Below are 14,788 nucleotides of genomic sequence, written 5' to 3' on the forward strand. Positions count from 1 at the left end.
TATGTACCATAACATTGTCGAGCATTTGTTGTCCTTGTCCCGTAAGGCCACAACACTTGATATATCCAGACAAATATTCTTAATAATGAATTATAATTAAACATATATTTATATTAAGAAGACTATATACACCACTTGAAAAGATTAGGCAAATTGTTTAGGCATGATTCCACTATTTGTTAATTGTTAACTATTTATGCTTATCTCTATTAAATTGGCGTTTACTATAGCAAAGCGTTATTTTGTTCTTGCATCTTAGCATTAACAACTAAATAACATTGAAATCCTTTGCAAACTTAAGCAATTATTTGTTTTGATTTAGTAGGCTCGTGAAAGAAGAAAAAAACAGATTTTTGCCTTGATGTGCATGTAAGACTAGATGCCATTTTATACCAAAAGAAGTACTCGATCATTGTTCACTAAATCACTTATAACCATCCCTTTTTTTAATCCTGATATTTATGTTGGGAAAAAAATAGTGAGTTTTTTATTTTAGTTTTTTTAAAGAGGGAACTGGAAACTGTTTTCCTTTTGTAAGTGCAAGGAAAAAGCTGGAAGTAGCTTTTTGACATAGCTGGAAATAGCATCTGGTACTGTACGAACGAACACAGATTCTGAACGTTTGCTATCTTTGGCCACTCCAAGACAAAACATAAAAAGCTCCTTTCCTTTTTCTTTTTTTCTGTTCTTTTCTTTTCATAGAGGTGTTTGTCTTAACCGTAATAATTTATTACAAGTTACTACTTGTAGAATTACTTCGGATCAAATCGTTGTAGAATCAAGAATGAGATGCGAAGCAGAAAATGAAGAAACAACGACAAAAATGTACCGGCACAATACTAATGGATTAACTTAGGGACTAATAAATTTAACTATTTTGACCTCAAAGGCATTGAGAAGTACCACAATTAATACTTAATAGGCTGAATCAAAGATCTATGTATTTAGAAGTCTAGAACTAAAGAAGCAAAAAATAGGTCATAATTATAGTTGTACGTAAACCAAAAAACTATAAGAAAGACAAATTAATCAGTCAGAGTCACGAATCTTGAAGGTGATAGATATATAGCCAAACACCTTTTGCTAAGCCATATCATTTGGACAAAGCAAGAGAGGATTTGAGTTCAGTTCGGGTCGATGAAATCAGCTGGCAAGTTCAAATCCAATAAAGTGGCTTTGTTGTTTAAGAAACTTCCTTCTTTTTTGGGACGTTTCTGTGAAGATGAGCAAATGGTGTCTTCCGAGCTCCTTGATCCTGAACCTTGCTCAGGCCTCGATGTCACTCCTGCATAGAGAAATATATAACACTCATTAGGATTTGATTCATTGTTTCCTTGCTAGAATAATAATATGATCATCATTGCCCGAGAGTTAATTACCGCTTGTACCACTATCCAAAGGTAGGAATTTGTCAGCACCTTTGGAATTCCAGGATGCATAAAACTGAGCTGCTTGTTCAATTCCCTTTGATCTGTAAGGTGAGATGTTGTGGATGCCAAGTTGGAGAGATCCGAGTAAGTCATTCTCAATGCACTCGTACATTTTCTTGCAGAGCGTATCGACCGCAACAGACAAATTGATGATTTGAATCCTTATCGCCATAACTTTATCATCACTAAATTCATCAAAGGGCTCCTCAAGGAACTGGGAAAGTTTCTCCACATTACTTTCAAGTTGTTGCTGCTGATCCTCAAACAAATTCTTCTTCATCTCTCTCTCCTCAGGGGTCATCTCATCTTTGAACAGCTCTTCCCCAAACATGTAATATGCAAAAGCATACGAATATGAAAGAACCCGCCTTGATCTGAATAACCGGTCGAGTCCATTGGTGACCCAACTGAAGTCTTTAAGCTTCAACTCCCTCTTTTCTGATTTCGACACTTTCTCATGGATAGTGTCCCTAAGTTTATCTTCTAGCTTTGATGAATCCGTATGCGCTTTGTATCGGTGATGATAATGCGTATACCTGTCTAAATCCCTCTTCGCTCTTTCCATCTGCTTCTCTTTGTCATCTTGGTACCGACCACAACTGTGACCAGCAATACTCCTATAAGTGTGATCACTTCCAGTAGCTCCACCACATAGCCAACTGTACATAATAACAACCAAACATGAGAGACACTACACCATTTGACACTTGCTTGTCTCAAAGCATAGAAAAGAAAATGCAAAATAGGAAAAGAAAGCAATGGAGCAACAAGACTCAAGTTCTTACCAGAAACACTGCCCACAAATACACCTTACGAGATTGCATCCACCATTCTTTTCCACGGGTTTATAACATTTGGGACACAGCTTTGTGTGGACGGTTATCCAATTAATAGTCTCAGACTCATCTCGACACTTCTTTCTCCATAACTCCCACATCAAACAAGAGCAAGGGGAGTGGGCTTGACACAGACAACTGAAACAGAACTGAAGACCACAGGAACATTCAACTTCGCACAACTTGTCATCCTCCGCTCGTATAGCATTCCCACAATGGGGAGTGCTAGGACACCACTTGACCATTTTGTTGTCTTCGATGTACGACTCAAGAAGGAAACGATCAAACTTCTCAGCTAGATCAGGACGCTTTTTACTGACAAGATTCCTGACAATATCTTCATCACAAATAGCATTGCATTGGTGAGCCATGCATCTAATCCTTTTGCTCTGACCTTCATTTATCTGCACAGTAAAATGCTCCGTCCAACCTAAACCAAACAAGAAATGTATTAACCTTTGCGATAACAAACAAACCACATATTTTAGCAACATGGACTCACAATTATTGCAATAGCAATGGCCACAGTCCATTCTTGTCATCTGATCACCAGGTACATCCTCTATGCAGACATCACAACTCATCTGCGTAGAGCGAGAAAAGGAAGAGTTGCCATATTGACAGTCGAACACGGTGACACCAGCTCCAGAAAACAAGCTATCTTTTCCTTTCTCAACAAACACAGCAAACAACTTCTCCACATCCCACTGGTAATGAATAAGAAGAGTCCGCGCATGGTGCTCCTTAATCGATAGCAAATCCATCACCCTTAGCAAATCTTCTCTCTGCATCAGAAAACCAATAACTCAACCAAAAGTAAAGCTTAAAATTGAATCCCAAAAGTAAAGACTCATCATCTCTGTTGATTTACCTGTGCTGCTAGAAGCGATTCCTGAGTGATGACCTGCAAAATCGTTTGCTAAATCAGTAAATGGTACTTGTAAAGAACATGAAAACCAAGAGTCCCAAATAGAGAAAGAAAACCCTAATTTGCAAACAGAGAAGAACAGACAAATTGTCCAATAAATGACAGTTTTCATAATCATAGACACTGTGAAAACTGAGAAATTCATGAGCAATGATGCCAAAACCAGATTTTGAATCTCGCAATTGCAATGACATCATTGAAATTCACTTTAAAAATTATCACGTACAAGACACAAGAATCGGGGAATTACCAATAAAAACCAGAGCATGAAACAATCACGGATTAAGAAGAAAGAGATACAAGAGAGGAAGGAGAGTGTATATAAGCGAACCTGAGTGTTTGATTTTTTGGACGACACAGGATGCAATTCAGACTCTTCATTATCAATTCCGTCCAAAGACTCTTGATCGGAGGAGTAATAGCAATCCTCTTCCTCGGCGCTAAAATAATCATCCATCGATCACAATTATGGAAGAAACACGATTATGAATAATTATGATTGAAATTATCGTTGGGGAAGACGGAGGCGATCAATAGAGAGAAGATCGAAGGAGGGAGAGAGTGAAGACGGAGGAGTAGAGTATTAAAAAAGGGGGAATATTCCGGCGAGATCACAGTGCCGGTGGAGAGTAGAGGCGATAGAGGAGGAAGACGAATCGCTCAAAGATTCCCCATCTCTCTCTCACTTTTACGGCTTTTATGCAAAACGATACACTTATGTTACGTCGTCGTTTTGGTCCGAACGATATGTTTTTTTTTTGCCATAAGTGTGAAAGTTTTTAATACCAACAAGCAATTAATGATATTTCCTTTTTTTGTACTTGGGCTATTCAATTCTTCTTTTCTTTCCAGTGTATTCACCAATTAGAGTTGATTTGAAGATTCGGTTTTGGATTTGAAGATATTACATTATAGTGGTCAAAGTAAAAATTGAATCTGTTGGCTAAAAAAAAGAATGTAAAATAAGTTAGTTAGGATTACTTTCAGACTTTCTTTCTCCTTTTTACCGATCTGATATTGACGTTTCAAATTGCGATTATGGTTCACTATTTTAGTCTGTAATTTTTCTTCAAAATCAAATACAATGAAACATGCGTCAACTGAAAAAAAATATCCAATTAATAACCTAAATATAATTAAGATACATGTCACATGAAATTTATCTTAAAAGTGTTAAATTGTTAACTGTATGGTACGGAAGCAGAAGTGTGGTTCAACTCCATTTCTTTGATTCCATCCTTTACCTTTGTCCAAAATCCACAAAGAATGATTCTAAAATTACAAATCAAAATATATAGAACATTACATAGCAACAGCAACTGATCTCACGTTGTTCTTGTCCTAATCCTCGTCATCATCGATGCGAGTTCGGAAGAGGTAGTCTTCGCCTTCAAGTTCATCTTGATATAGGGATATTGATGGATCACTGCATTTCTCATCTTCGTTCTCTTCATTAGATCTCTTTCCCTGACCAAAAACGTGGAGTTTTCAGTATTCTCAGAATATCATCACAAGTAAACAACTTATGAGAAGCTATAGCAAACTCCTATGTTTTGACTATCTTGTTTAGGCTCACTTTCTATGGAGGCTTAACTCGTTAATAGACCACAACTTCTATAGAATTTCCTCACTTTGAAAATAGCATACTAAATCCATACTGATCATCTTTTAGATCATAAGATTCACTTTTCATACATATGGTTGTGATTCTCACCATTCAGCTATTAGTATCCCATAAACCAAGCTCAATTTGTTTTGGCAATAAGCAAGACTTGCTACTAAGAGCTTGTGGGGATTTTCTCAAGAGCTACTGTAAGGTAATTAAAACAGAGAACAAAGCAAACCCTTAAGCAAAGATTTTAGAATCAGTACTGACCTTTCTTAAGATATAGAAGAAATAATGGAAGCCATCGCCAAAAGTGTTGTACTCCATGGACCAAGTAAACTTAGGATCCTTAAACAAAGGACGCCTGAAATGCGGCTGCATGACAAAAAAAGAGTTTTTTTTAGAGCTATTATTTGAGTAAATGCAAGAACATGATATCAGATATTTTCTTTTAAGACCTGCCCAAAAGTAATGGAAATGAAAATGCCATCTGGTTTCAAAACTCGGTGAACTCCATCAAGGGTTGCCATGACTTTGCTAACAGTTTCTGGACGGGGATTCCAAGGATCACCAGCATCCACAAATAGTACATCCTACACGAGATTAATTACAAAAAAAGGGGCAAATCATGAGCTATGTCTCCTTAAAAATTCAAGAAAATTTACACTTCAAAACCACATTAAAAAAATCTGAAGTCCTAAACAAACAATGGATCAAAAGAAAGTTTAAGCTCAGTTACAGATTTTACCATGGTCCCTTTCTCAATAACGACATCAAAAGACTCGCTGTCAAATGGGAGGTCTAGCATGTTAGCTTGCACCACTTTTATTTCTGAATATATCAAAGTCTCACATCAAATACTATTAAACACGGCGAGTGTTAAATCCAATGAACTTTTACATCAACCAGCAAAACAAAGCAGGAGAAACTAATAAAGTTCTCAGTATAACTAAGTATAGACTATTCTCAGTGTCTAGTTTTTTAGAATCAGAATTCAGAAGAAGTAACGAAATCATTGTTAACTCTAGTGCTTGGTTACATTCATGCATATTGAAACACTCAAACAAACGATAATCTAAGCAATACCTTTGTACCCTTTTGATAGCAACCGACTCTGCATCTTCTCTACCGCAACGGAAGATAAATCAATGCAGGTAATATCAACAATCCCATCCTTATACAACTCTTCACACAACTGAGAATTCCCACATCCCAATTCCAAGACCTTCATTACAACAACAACAAGGAAATCTCAAAATCACATTTTTGGAAATATAAACTTAAGATATACTTATGTCTGAACAATTATCAAGAGATTATTAACAAAAGAGAGATGGAATGGTACGGAAGAAGAGGTTTTGATGTTGGATTTGATGAGATGCTGGAAATGAGAGTAGTCCTTGAACCATTCATAGTGTTCTTCAGAAGAAAACCTCTCGTCCCTGCATTTTTCCAAGAAATTCAGAAACACAGGGAAGAGAGAGGGAGAGAGATTGTTCTACTTGTAGCTGAATGCAATTCATGATTACCAGTAGTGAGGATCGAGGTAGGTCAGAGCAGAAGGAGGACCAACGGAATTTGGATTCTCCATAGCTGGACTTGGTTCGATTCTCCTTATCAGCTCAGGCATAAACCCTAAACCCCTTTCACAAATCACACTATCAATTGGCAAATTTAGTTATAAGAAGAAAAAAAAAAACAAGAAACAAATAAAAAAATGTTAACTAAACTCTATGGAATTGATCTTGATCTTGGCATAAAAAGCTTGAGACTTAAGCGAGCTTGTTGTAACATATGGGCCTAATAAAAGCTGGCACATGTCACAAGCCCATGTGATTTTTTTCTCTGACATCCACAAGCCCATGTATTTATTTTTGATGACTACAAGCCCATGTGATTCTAGTTCTCTGCTTTTGTTGTCTTTTTTTTTTTTAGTAGTCTTATTACCATATAAAGTCTCTGTTTTATTTTCGTCTTAAAGGATTACTTTTGTCCAAATTATTTTGCCTGTGACATGAACTCAATTCTTTATTTTCCTTGTTTTGTACGACACTTATCCTATCCCGCTATCCGATTAGGACATTTTCTATGTGTATATGTTGTTGTCTATGAAAAATATGCCAATACTCAAAATTGAATAATTCTTGTTTTTATTACAATTTTTCTTATTATCCATGAAACATGTGTAGTTGACAAATCAAAATCTAATATTCATTATCAATCACACATCATAAAAGAAAAGAGTTTTAACCATAAATTTGCGACTGCAAGACTTTTCACTTTCGCTACCCATTTTGTTTTGTGGCGTGGGTACGCACGCTCTAATATGAAACCAAATCCGAACAAAATAAGACAATAAAAAATTTTACATATGTCCAATTCCTACTGGTTCGTTGCATTTTACATTAATTCCAAAATATGAAAATTCAAAATTATTTATTGATTTTTTTTTTTTGACATCTCTAATTAATTAATTTATTATAAATGTAGAAGAGGCTTTGTTTGAGATAACTCGTGGACCATCATCGTCCATTGAAATTAACAGTCAGCGTCTTGCTTGCTTGTGCGTTTCTCTGGAACTCTCGCCATGGCTGTTGCGCTCCAGTTCTGCCGATTATGCGTTCGGCCAGATACTTTCATGCTGGAGAATCATCTCTCTGGATCCGGATCTCTCCGGCGCCGGAAAGCTTTATCAGTCCGATGCTCGTCTGGAGATGGGAACGCTCCTTCGCCATCGGTGGTGATGGACTCCGATTTTGATGCGAAGGTGTTCCGTAAAAACTTGACTAGAAGCGAGAATTACAATCGTAAAGGGTTCGGTCACAAGGAGGAGACACTCAAGCTCATGAATCGAGAGTACACCAGTAAGTTCCCCCAATTTTGCTGATTTGCATGCTCTGTTTTGGTTAAGGGAAAAGAATCCACGGTTTGATTGAGCTGTAATGAAATTTCATGAATTTGGTTTTGTTGTTGAAAAAAGGATTAGACTTTCGAATTTTATGGTGAAGACAAGAGTGTTGCGTTTTGGCAAATCTAACAGGATTGAAATGGAAAAAGTTGTATCTGTGTGGGTTTGTAAGAGATTGTTCTGAGGAAAAATAATCAATTGGATGGTGATTTGTCTTGTTATTGTATTTGACACTATCAGGTGATATATTGGAGACACTGAAAACGAATGGGTATACTTATTCTTGGGGAGATGTTACTGTGAAACTCGCTAAAGCATATGGCTTTTGCTGGGGTGTTGAGCGTGCTGTTCAGATTGCATATGAAGCAAGAAAGCAGTTTCCTGAGGAGAGGCTTTGGATTACTAACGAAATTATTCATAACCCGACCGTCAATAAGGTTTGTAATCACTATACTTTGAAACCTTACTTTACCATCTCTGGTAATTTGTTAAGTCTCCTTTTGTAACTTTGTTAGATAGATGCTTTTGCTGTGTGGCCAATTGGTGTAGTTGAATTGCATTGAACATTCATGAGCCTTGCTGAATTTCTTTTAGTCTTAACTTATTGGTTTTTTGTGGCAGAGGTTGGCAGATATGGATGTTAAAATTATTCCGGTTGAGGATTCAAAGAAGCAGTTTGATGTAGTAGAGAAAGATGATGTGGTTATCCTTCCTGCGTTTGGAGCTGGGGTTGATGAGATGTATGTTCTTAATGATAAAAAGGTGCAAATTGTCGACACGACTTGTCCTTGGGTGACAAAGGTATTTTCCTCCTATCGACATAAATCCGTGATATTGTTTCTTGCATTCATCTTTAGCATAGGTTATTGATGGCTTCCTTTTTGACATTTGTGACTCTAAAGGTCTGGAACACGGTTGAGAAGCACAAGAAGGGGGATTACACGTCAGTAATTCATGGTAAATATAATCATGAAGAGACGATTGCAACTGCGTCTTTTGCAGGAAAGTACATCATTGTAAAGAACATGAAAGAGGTGTGACTTTTATACTGTCAAACTTTGGATATCCATAGAGTTTTGCCAGATTTGTTACTGATGGGTACCTTATTACTGAGCACAGGCGAATTACGTTTGTGATTACATTCTCGGTGGGCAATATGATGGATCTAGCTCCACAAAAGAGGAGTTCATGGAGGTATGTAAGCTTATTTTGCAAATTCTTTGTATCAATCTGGTTGTTCTAATCTCTATGTTGGCGTTGTAGAAATTCAAATACGCAGTTTCAAAAGGTTTTGATCCTGACCATGACCTTGTCAAAGTTGGTATTGCAAACCAAACAACAATGCTTAAGGGAGAAACAGAGGAGATAGGTTAGTTACTCTTACCGTTTTTTTTTTTAAATGACAATCATGTTTTATCCTTGGAAACAAAGACACCTTAGTTTGAGTCTCATGCCAAAAACCGCGCAGGAAAATTACTCGAGAGAACAATGATGCGCAAGTATGGAGTGGAAAATGTAAGCGGACATTTCATCAGCTTCAACACAATATGCGACGCTACTCAAGTAAATTTCCCATACCTCAAAATCATGCATATAGATAAGTTTTACACTTAAGGAAGTGTTTATTCATCAATTCTATAATCTTTTCAGGAGCGACAAGACGCAATCTATGAGCTAGTGGAAGAGAAGATTGACCTTATGTTAGTGATCGGTGGGTGGAATTCAAGTAACACCTCTCACCTTCAGGAAATCGCAGAGGCACGAGGAATCCCATCATACTGGATCGACAGTGAGAAACGGATAGGACCTGGGAACAAAATAGCATCTAAGCTCCATGTAAGTGCATTACAAAAATAACTCACTCCTTACCAAACTGCTTCCACTGATCTTTTTTCTATTTTCATTGATAGTATGGAGAGCTGGTCGAGAAGGAAAATTTTCTGCCAAAAGGACCGATAACCATCGGTGTGACATCAGGTGCATCAACCCCAGATAAGGTAAATATATTTGCAGCTAGTTTGGTTCTCTTGTTTCCCACTCAAACATGCGTGAAAATATTTGTGAAAATTTGCAGGTCGTGGAAGATGCTTTGGTGAAGGTGTTCGACATTAAACGTGAAGAGTTGTTGCAGCTGGCTTGATTCGGCCTTGTGATCGTATTCAAATATATTGTTTGTTATTATGTCAAGAGTGTACTAAAATATACTTAGTTGTATGATTGTCTTTATAACTTTTGTAATTCAAAGTCAACATCCTTGTTCATCTTACTCCACTTAATGTTCTTACCATAATCGTAATTAGACTGATATAGAACTTAAGACTGTGTAAGGCTGTCATTATCGAGAGGTTGTCCCTAGAACAACTAGGTTATGAGTGTCCGCGATACCACGAAGGAACTCATTCTCAACAAAATGAGCCACACGAGTTTCTAAACTAGTTTTATAAATTTTCCAAACAATGTAACGAAATATCGCGAAAGAACTCATTTTTAACAAAATCAGCCATGTGAGTTTCTAAACTAATTTCCAAACAATGTAACGAAATATCGCGGTAAAACTCATTTTTGACATAATAGAATCAGCCAAACGAATTTTTAAACTAATTTCATAAATTTTCTAATAAAATTTTGGTTTATGATTACTAGAATTTACATTTGTTTAATTTTAGAACAGAATTTGGTCTTAAAAAACAAGTTGGTAGTTAATTTTGGGGTTGGAGCTCTCTATATATATAACCGAGAGATCGCAGAATTTTCAAGACCAATTTCTCCTTCCTTAACCACCTCTCTCTCTCTCTCTCTCTTTTCTTGTTTTCCCGGTGCTTCGTCGTCGTTAGGTCTTTTCTGTTGACGGAGGCAAATTTCTTCGCTTCTCTTTGTACCGGCGGTAAATGTGGTCTTACCGACGAGAAAACCCTAATTTCAGGGATTAGATAGATTTTTGTAACATATTCGAGCGATGAGCACAGAGAGAGCTCAAGATGGTGATAGGAACGAGGCCGCTTCTTCCTCGAGATGTTCCGAGTCCTACGAGTTTAGCCACGCCGCCGCTAAAGCTGCAGTGGCTCAGGTCTGCGAGAGCGTCGGGTACGAGCATTTCAAGGATCCAGCTCTCGAATCTCTAGCTGGATTCGCACTCCAGTACATTCTTCAGCTAGGTAAAACTGCTACTTCCTTCGCTAATCTAACTGGTAGGAGTCAGTGTAACGTGTTCGATATCATTCTGGCTTTGGATGATTTGACTGATAATGGCGAAGAAGGAATTTCTTCTGAGAGTTGTTCATTAGGGCGTTCGGTTAAACTTAGGGAGATTATCGATTACGTTAATTCGAGTGAAGAAATCCCGTTTTCGCAGCCATTGCCGCGTTTTCCTGTAGCTATAAGTGATAAAAGTAGGAATTTGATCCCAAGCTTTGTTGAAATTGGTGAAACTCCACCAGGAAAACATATTCCTTTGTGGCTACCTGCTTTCCCTGATCCTCATACTTATAAGGAAACACCTATGTGGATCGAAAGGGTATCAGATCCGAGGGGGGATAAGATTGAACAAGCGAGGCAGAGGCGGAAGGCTGAGAGAGCTTTGTTGAGTTTGCAGAGGAAACTTGTTTGTAAACTCTCCTCAAGGAATACTGTGTGGGGAGATTTGGATGGTGTGAAAGAAGAAATGAGAGAAGAAGAGAGTGACTTGCGTTCTGTATCGCCTCCGATATCCGAGGAGAAAGTCGAATCACTGAATAGAGATGGTCTATCAGTGATAGAGGCATTTGCTCCTGCCATGGAGGCTGCCAGAGATGGGTTTTCTAGTGAAGCTCACACTGAATGGAAGAAGAAAAAACCTGTTGCTCTTTCTAAGCTCAGAACTGAGAAGAAATTTCTCGGACAACCGTTGGATCTAAGTCTACAGATGAAGGGTGAAGATAGACCCTTATCCTTTGTGCGTGAGGAGGATAGAGATGACAAAAGAAGGAGAGCGGAGTTCATTTTGAGACAGTGTATGGAGAACCCAGTAGACCTCAATCAGTTGTAAAATAAGTGATTCATTACAGTTTGTGAAGCGTAGTTTTAAAATTGTGATTTGTAACTTTTCTTTACAGGCCTATGTTATGATTATGATTTTGTGACTGAAAGAATGAGAATTTCTAACCTATCTTTTGAGCAATTGATATGTATTTTCTCATGGAGATGCTTGTTACATAACTCTATGTTAGTTCCAGTTTCATGTCCCATTAGTGGGAGCCGGGGACCAGTGTGGAAAGAGTTTAGTCTTGTATCATTACTATATTTCCAAACCAAGTAAAGTGGTCTGAGGTAAGTATATTTTCTTTTGTCGACATGTGTTTTGTTTCATGATGTTTATGTGAAACATATCACTGTATCAGAATCAAGATTAAGTCTCGTGCATGACTCTTGTAACTATCCTAGGGATAGTTCAAGGAAGTGTAGCTTTGCCAGCTCAGTAACAGACCTTATGTCAATTAGTTGAGAGCTGGAGGTTAGAAAGGAAAGCTAGTTTATTGAGTTGGGGCATTGTGGATTAATGTAGGATTTTTGTTTGGGCATTGGGCGAGAGTTGAGAGACTTCTCGCGTTAATCAAGTCTCTTCTATGGTGTACTTCTTTCGTAACGAAAGAGTTTACAAGAACTGAATCCTATCACAGTTCCTTTAACTAACACCCCTAGTTTTCAGATTCCAAACGTATGATTTAGTTTTTAGTATATTAGCCACCACTCTGATAATAGACTCCTGGGAGAACCATCATTTTGATAGTCTCAAATGTGAAAGTCTTGTCTCCCATTGTTTTCAATCATCAGAGAATATAGAAAATGCAACAGTCATCATAAACAGTTTGAGTTATTGGACTTTGATAGTATAAAATTCAGAAAGAATATGCACTATTATTTATTGTCTTTGAGCATTTCATAATTTGAAGCAGGAAGCTAAAGATGAGAGAAACTGGGTGGTTCCTTTTGTGTGTTTCAGGTGCTGCAACTACCAGTATTGGGATGATTAATGATCCTCTGGAGAATTACGGTCCTTGCCTTTATAATTTCTCTGCTACAAATATCAGCCTGAATCCCCAACGCCTCTACATTCTTCTGAAACACCTCAAGCTTCTTCTTTATCACATTGATCCCAATCTTGACTGCATCATGCTCCACCGCGAATTCTGCATTTTTCACCATCCCCCTGATCTTAATATCCAACCGTTCAATCAAATCTCGGATATTATCTAAATCCTTAACCGCCACATATGTCCCCGCCTGCATCGAACTGATCACCCCTTTCTGCCCTTTGATTGCATTCTCATAGTTCTTCCACAGTGAGTCGATCCATTTCCCCATGGATCCCAGTGGCGCCATAGCTGCAGCAAGAGCCGCAGCCACAGGAGGAGCCGCCATAGCTGCAGCCACAACAGAGCAGATGACCATAGTGGCAAACGTAGCCATGAAGATGATGCTGGAGACTTTTCGCCATGTGTGGATGCGCTTGAGCTTCTTGTCGAGCTTTTTTCTTACAAAGCTGAAGCTTCTCGAGCATCAGCATCTGCTGCTTGTAAACAGATTGGAACATCTTAATGAAGTCTTGGTCGAAAGGTCTCTCTGTGTCTTTGAACCTCTTCAGCTCTTCAAGTGTCTTCTTGTATCCGTTTCCATCTGCGAGCCAGAAAAAGATGAGTGTTAAAAGTAAAAACCAGAAAGAAAGAAAGAAAAAAGAGAAGATAATAAAAGTTTGACATTGAATAAGACTCTCTTCTTCAAACTGGTGGAGAGCACCAAGAATCAAAAGGTGACTAACACGAACTCGTTGCAGGCCTCCCTCCAAAGCATTACAGAAGTCAAGCGTCTTCAAGCTAGTCGCAAAGTAATCTTCGACGAGCTCAGACATTTCTTGATTCTTCCATGTCTTTCTTGCAATCCAATATCACTTTCACAACTTCTTGGTTCATGTCCAGTAAACTCTCCGTCACTACTTTCAAGGAATCAAACGAGAGCGCCCGAACCTCAACGCCTGTGGGTAGCGTGCTTATCACGTGACTCGTCCGTGCCTGCATACGCTTATCGAAAGACTGAATCTCCATGTCTTCTTTACATGCAGCCTCGTACGATCTCAGTTCCGTTGTGTAGTTCCTAGCCGATGTCTCCTTTGACTTTCTGCTTGTTTTGTTTCCCATTGTAAGTTTGTAACGCAGTTCCGAGTTCGATTCTGAAGACATGAATAAAACAGATAAACCAATGAAGATTGAGCTCAAGTAGTTCTTATGATAAAAATGCATTTAAAACATATAGAAATGCGTTTATAGATTGAAGAAGAATCTATAGACTAAAACAAAAAGCTTAATTAGGTCGAGATTGAGAGACATGATTAGTGAGAAAAAAAAGATAAACTTGGTTGGGCGTACCAGGAGAGGCAACAAAGACAGGAAAAGAAAACAGATTTGGGAGAGACAAAGAGAAAAAAACTTGTATACATATTTATATAGAGAGAGATGTGTAATTTACATAATATTATAAAGTTAGCTTTTCTCTATTCTGATGTAATATGCATCCACATGACTAATATGTAATTAGTGATTGATTTATACAAATAATATTTAATGAGATTATTATATAATTTTATGCATATAGTGATTAATATATATTAGTTGGTTTTACTTACATAACTATTATATAATTAGTGATTAATTTATACATATATATATATAAGAGTAAAAATAATAATAATTTTTAGATTTAAAAATTAACAAAACTTAAAAGCTATTAATATTTTCTCATATTATTTTTTTAAAAATTAATTTGACATTAAAAATCCATATCTGATAAATTAAAACATTAAAAGCCATTGATATTTCATATTTGCCACAATTTTAAATTTGACAATTTTATTATATTAAATTGACGAATTCAATATAGCTTTAGCTTGGATTAAGAGTGATCGTAGGAGTGACTGATCGATAGTCTCAAATATGAAAAGACTTGGCTCCCATTAATTGTTTCAAGTTTCAATCATCAAAGAATACAGAAAAAGCAACATATATAGACTTGGCTCCCATTAATTGTTTCAAGTTTCAATCATCAAAGAAT

General features: G+C 37.3%; 4 protein-coding genes and 1 pseudogene across 7 annotated transcripts; 2 read left to right on the plus strand and 3 right to left on the minus strand.

Annotated features, from left to right (window-relative positions):
• Positions 1-855: 855 nt before the first annotated feature.
• On the minus strand, positions 856-3,928 carry LOC9305223 (probable E3 ubiquitin-protein ligase ARI1). 3 transcript variants are annotated; one of them, XM_021018347.1, is made up of 6 exons: positions 3,526-3,911; positions 3,138-3,170; positions 2,769-3,051; positions 2,216-2,696; positions 1,419-2,089; positions 856-1,285 (listed from the first exon to the last, which is right to left on the minus strand). In XM_021018347.1, exons 1-6 carry the CDS (start codon positions 3,649-3,651, stop codon positions 1,125-1,127), a joined length of 1,755 nt encoding a protein of 584 aa, XP_020874006.1. In that variant the 5' UTR covers positions 3,652-3,911; the 3' UTR covers positions 856-1,124. The 3 variants fall into 3 exon arrangements, with proteins under 3 accessions (XP_020874006.1, XP_002869152.1, XP_020874005.1); XM_002869106.2 differs by having other exon boundaries at positions 1,380-2,089; positions 3,526-3,909; XM_021018346.1 differs by having other exon boundaries at positions 1,380-2,089; positions 2,216-3,051; positions 3,526-3,928.
• Positions 3,929-4,392: 464 nt separating this feature from the next.
• Positions 4,393-6,499, minus strand: LOC9305224 (endothelin-converting enzyme 2). Its single transcript, XM_021016502.1, has 7 exons — positions 6,330-6,499; positions 6,146-6,242; positions 5,887-6,025; positions 5,549-5,631; positions 5,259-5,393; positions 5,071-5,175; positions 4,393-4,661 (listed from the first exon to the last, which is right to left on the minus strand). The coding sequence occupies exons 1-7, from the start codon at positions 6,428-6,430 to the stop codon at positions 4,536-4,538; spliced, it is 786 nt and encodes a 261-aa protein (XP_020872161.1). The 5' UTR covers positions 6,431-6,499; the 3' UTR covers positions 4,393-4,535.
• A 786-nt stretch (positions 6,500-7,285) lies between these two features.
• LOC9305225 (4-hydroxy-3-methylbut-2-enyl diphosphate reductase, chloroplastic) lies at positions 7,286-10,025 on the plus strand. The gene is made up of 10 exons (XM_002867076.2): positions 7,286-7,664; positions 7,949-8,145; positions 8,330-8,509; positions 8,611-8,742; positions 8,828-8,902; positions 8,972-9,077; positions 9,177-9,271; positions 9,359-9,544; positions 9,619-9,705; positions 9,783-10,025. Exons 1-10 carry the CDS (start codon positions 7,388-7,390, stop codon positions 9,846-9,848), a joined length of 1,401 nt encoding a protein of 466 aa, XP_002867122.1. The 5' UTR covers positions 7,286-7,387; the 3' UTR covers positions 9,849-10,025.
• A 354-nt stretch (positions 10,026-10,379) lies between these two features.
• Positions 10,380-13,030, plus strand: LOC9303195 (transcription initiation factor TFIID subunit 8). Of its 2 annotated transcripts, XM_021019486.1 has the most exons (3): positions 10,380-10,863; positions 11,920-12,013; positions 12,687-13,030. In XM_021019486.1, the coding sequence occupies exons 1-2, from the start codon at positions 10,665-10,667 to the stop codon at positions 12,000-12,002; spliced, it is 282 nt and encodes a 93-aa protein (XP_020875145.1). In that variant the 5' UTR covers positions 10,380-10,664; the 3' UTR covers positions 12,003-12,013; positions 12,687-13,030. The 2 variants fall into 2 exon arrangements, with proteins under 2 accessions (XP_020875145.1, XP_002867123.1); XM_002867077.2 differs by lacking the exons at positions 11,920-12,013; positions 12,687-13,030 and having other exon boundaries at positions 10,431-11,882.
• Positions 12,683-14,346, minus strand: LOC9303196 (annotated as a pseudogene).
• Between the last annotated feature and the right edge of the window lie 442 nt (positions 14,347-14,788).

Source organism: Arabidopsis lyrata, assembly GCF_000004255.2.
Source record: "Arabidopsis lyrata subsp. lyrata unplaced genomic scaffold ARALYscaffold_7, whole genome shotgun sequence".
NCBI classification, from domain to species: domain Eukaryota; kingdom Viridiplantae; phylum Streptophyta; class Magnoliopsida; order Brassicales; family Brassicaceae; genus Arabidopsis; species Arabidopsis lyrata.

Coding starts and splice junctions, on each gene's coding strand:
- LOC9305223 (XM_021018346.1), bottom strand. CDS start 3,651: ATGGATGATTATTTTAGCGCCGAGGAAGAGGATTGCTATTACTCCTCC. Junction 3,171..3,525: donor CCAAAAAATCAAACACTCAG/GTTCGCTTATAT, acceptor ACGATTTTGCAG/GTCATCACTCAGGAATCGCT. Junction 3,052..3,137: donor AATCGCTTCTAGCAGCACAG/GTAAATCAACAG, acceptor TTTCTGATGCAG/AGAGAAGATTTGCTAAGGGT.
- LOC9305224 (XM_021016502.1), bottom strand. CDS start 6,430: ATGCCTGAGCTGATAAGGAGAATCGAACCAAGTCCAGCTATGGAGAAT. Junction 6,026..6,145: donor ACATCAAAACCTCTTCTTCC/GTACCATTCCAT, acceptor GTTGTAATGAAG/GTCTTGGAATTGGGATGTGG. Junction 4,662..5,070: donor TCTTCTATATCTTAAGAAAG/GTCAGTACTGAT, acceptor GTTTTTGGTCAG/GGAAAGAGATCTAATGAAGA.
- LOC9305225 (XM_002867076.2), top strand. CDS start 7,388: ATGGCTGTTGCGCTCCAGTTCTGCCGATTATGCGTTCGGCCAGATACT. Junction 8,146..8,329: donor ATAACCCGACCGTCAATAAG/GTTTGTAATCAC, acceptor TTTTTGTGGCAG/AGGTTGGCAGATATGGATGT. Junction 8,743..8,827: donor TTGTAAAGAACATGAAAGAG/GTGTGACTTTTA, acceptor TACTGAGCACAG/GCGAATTACGTTTGTGATTA.
- LOC9303195 (XM_002867077.2), top strand. CDS start 10,665: ATGAGCACAGAGAGAGCTCAAGATGGTGATAGGAACGAGGCCGCTTCT.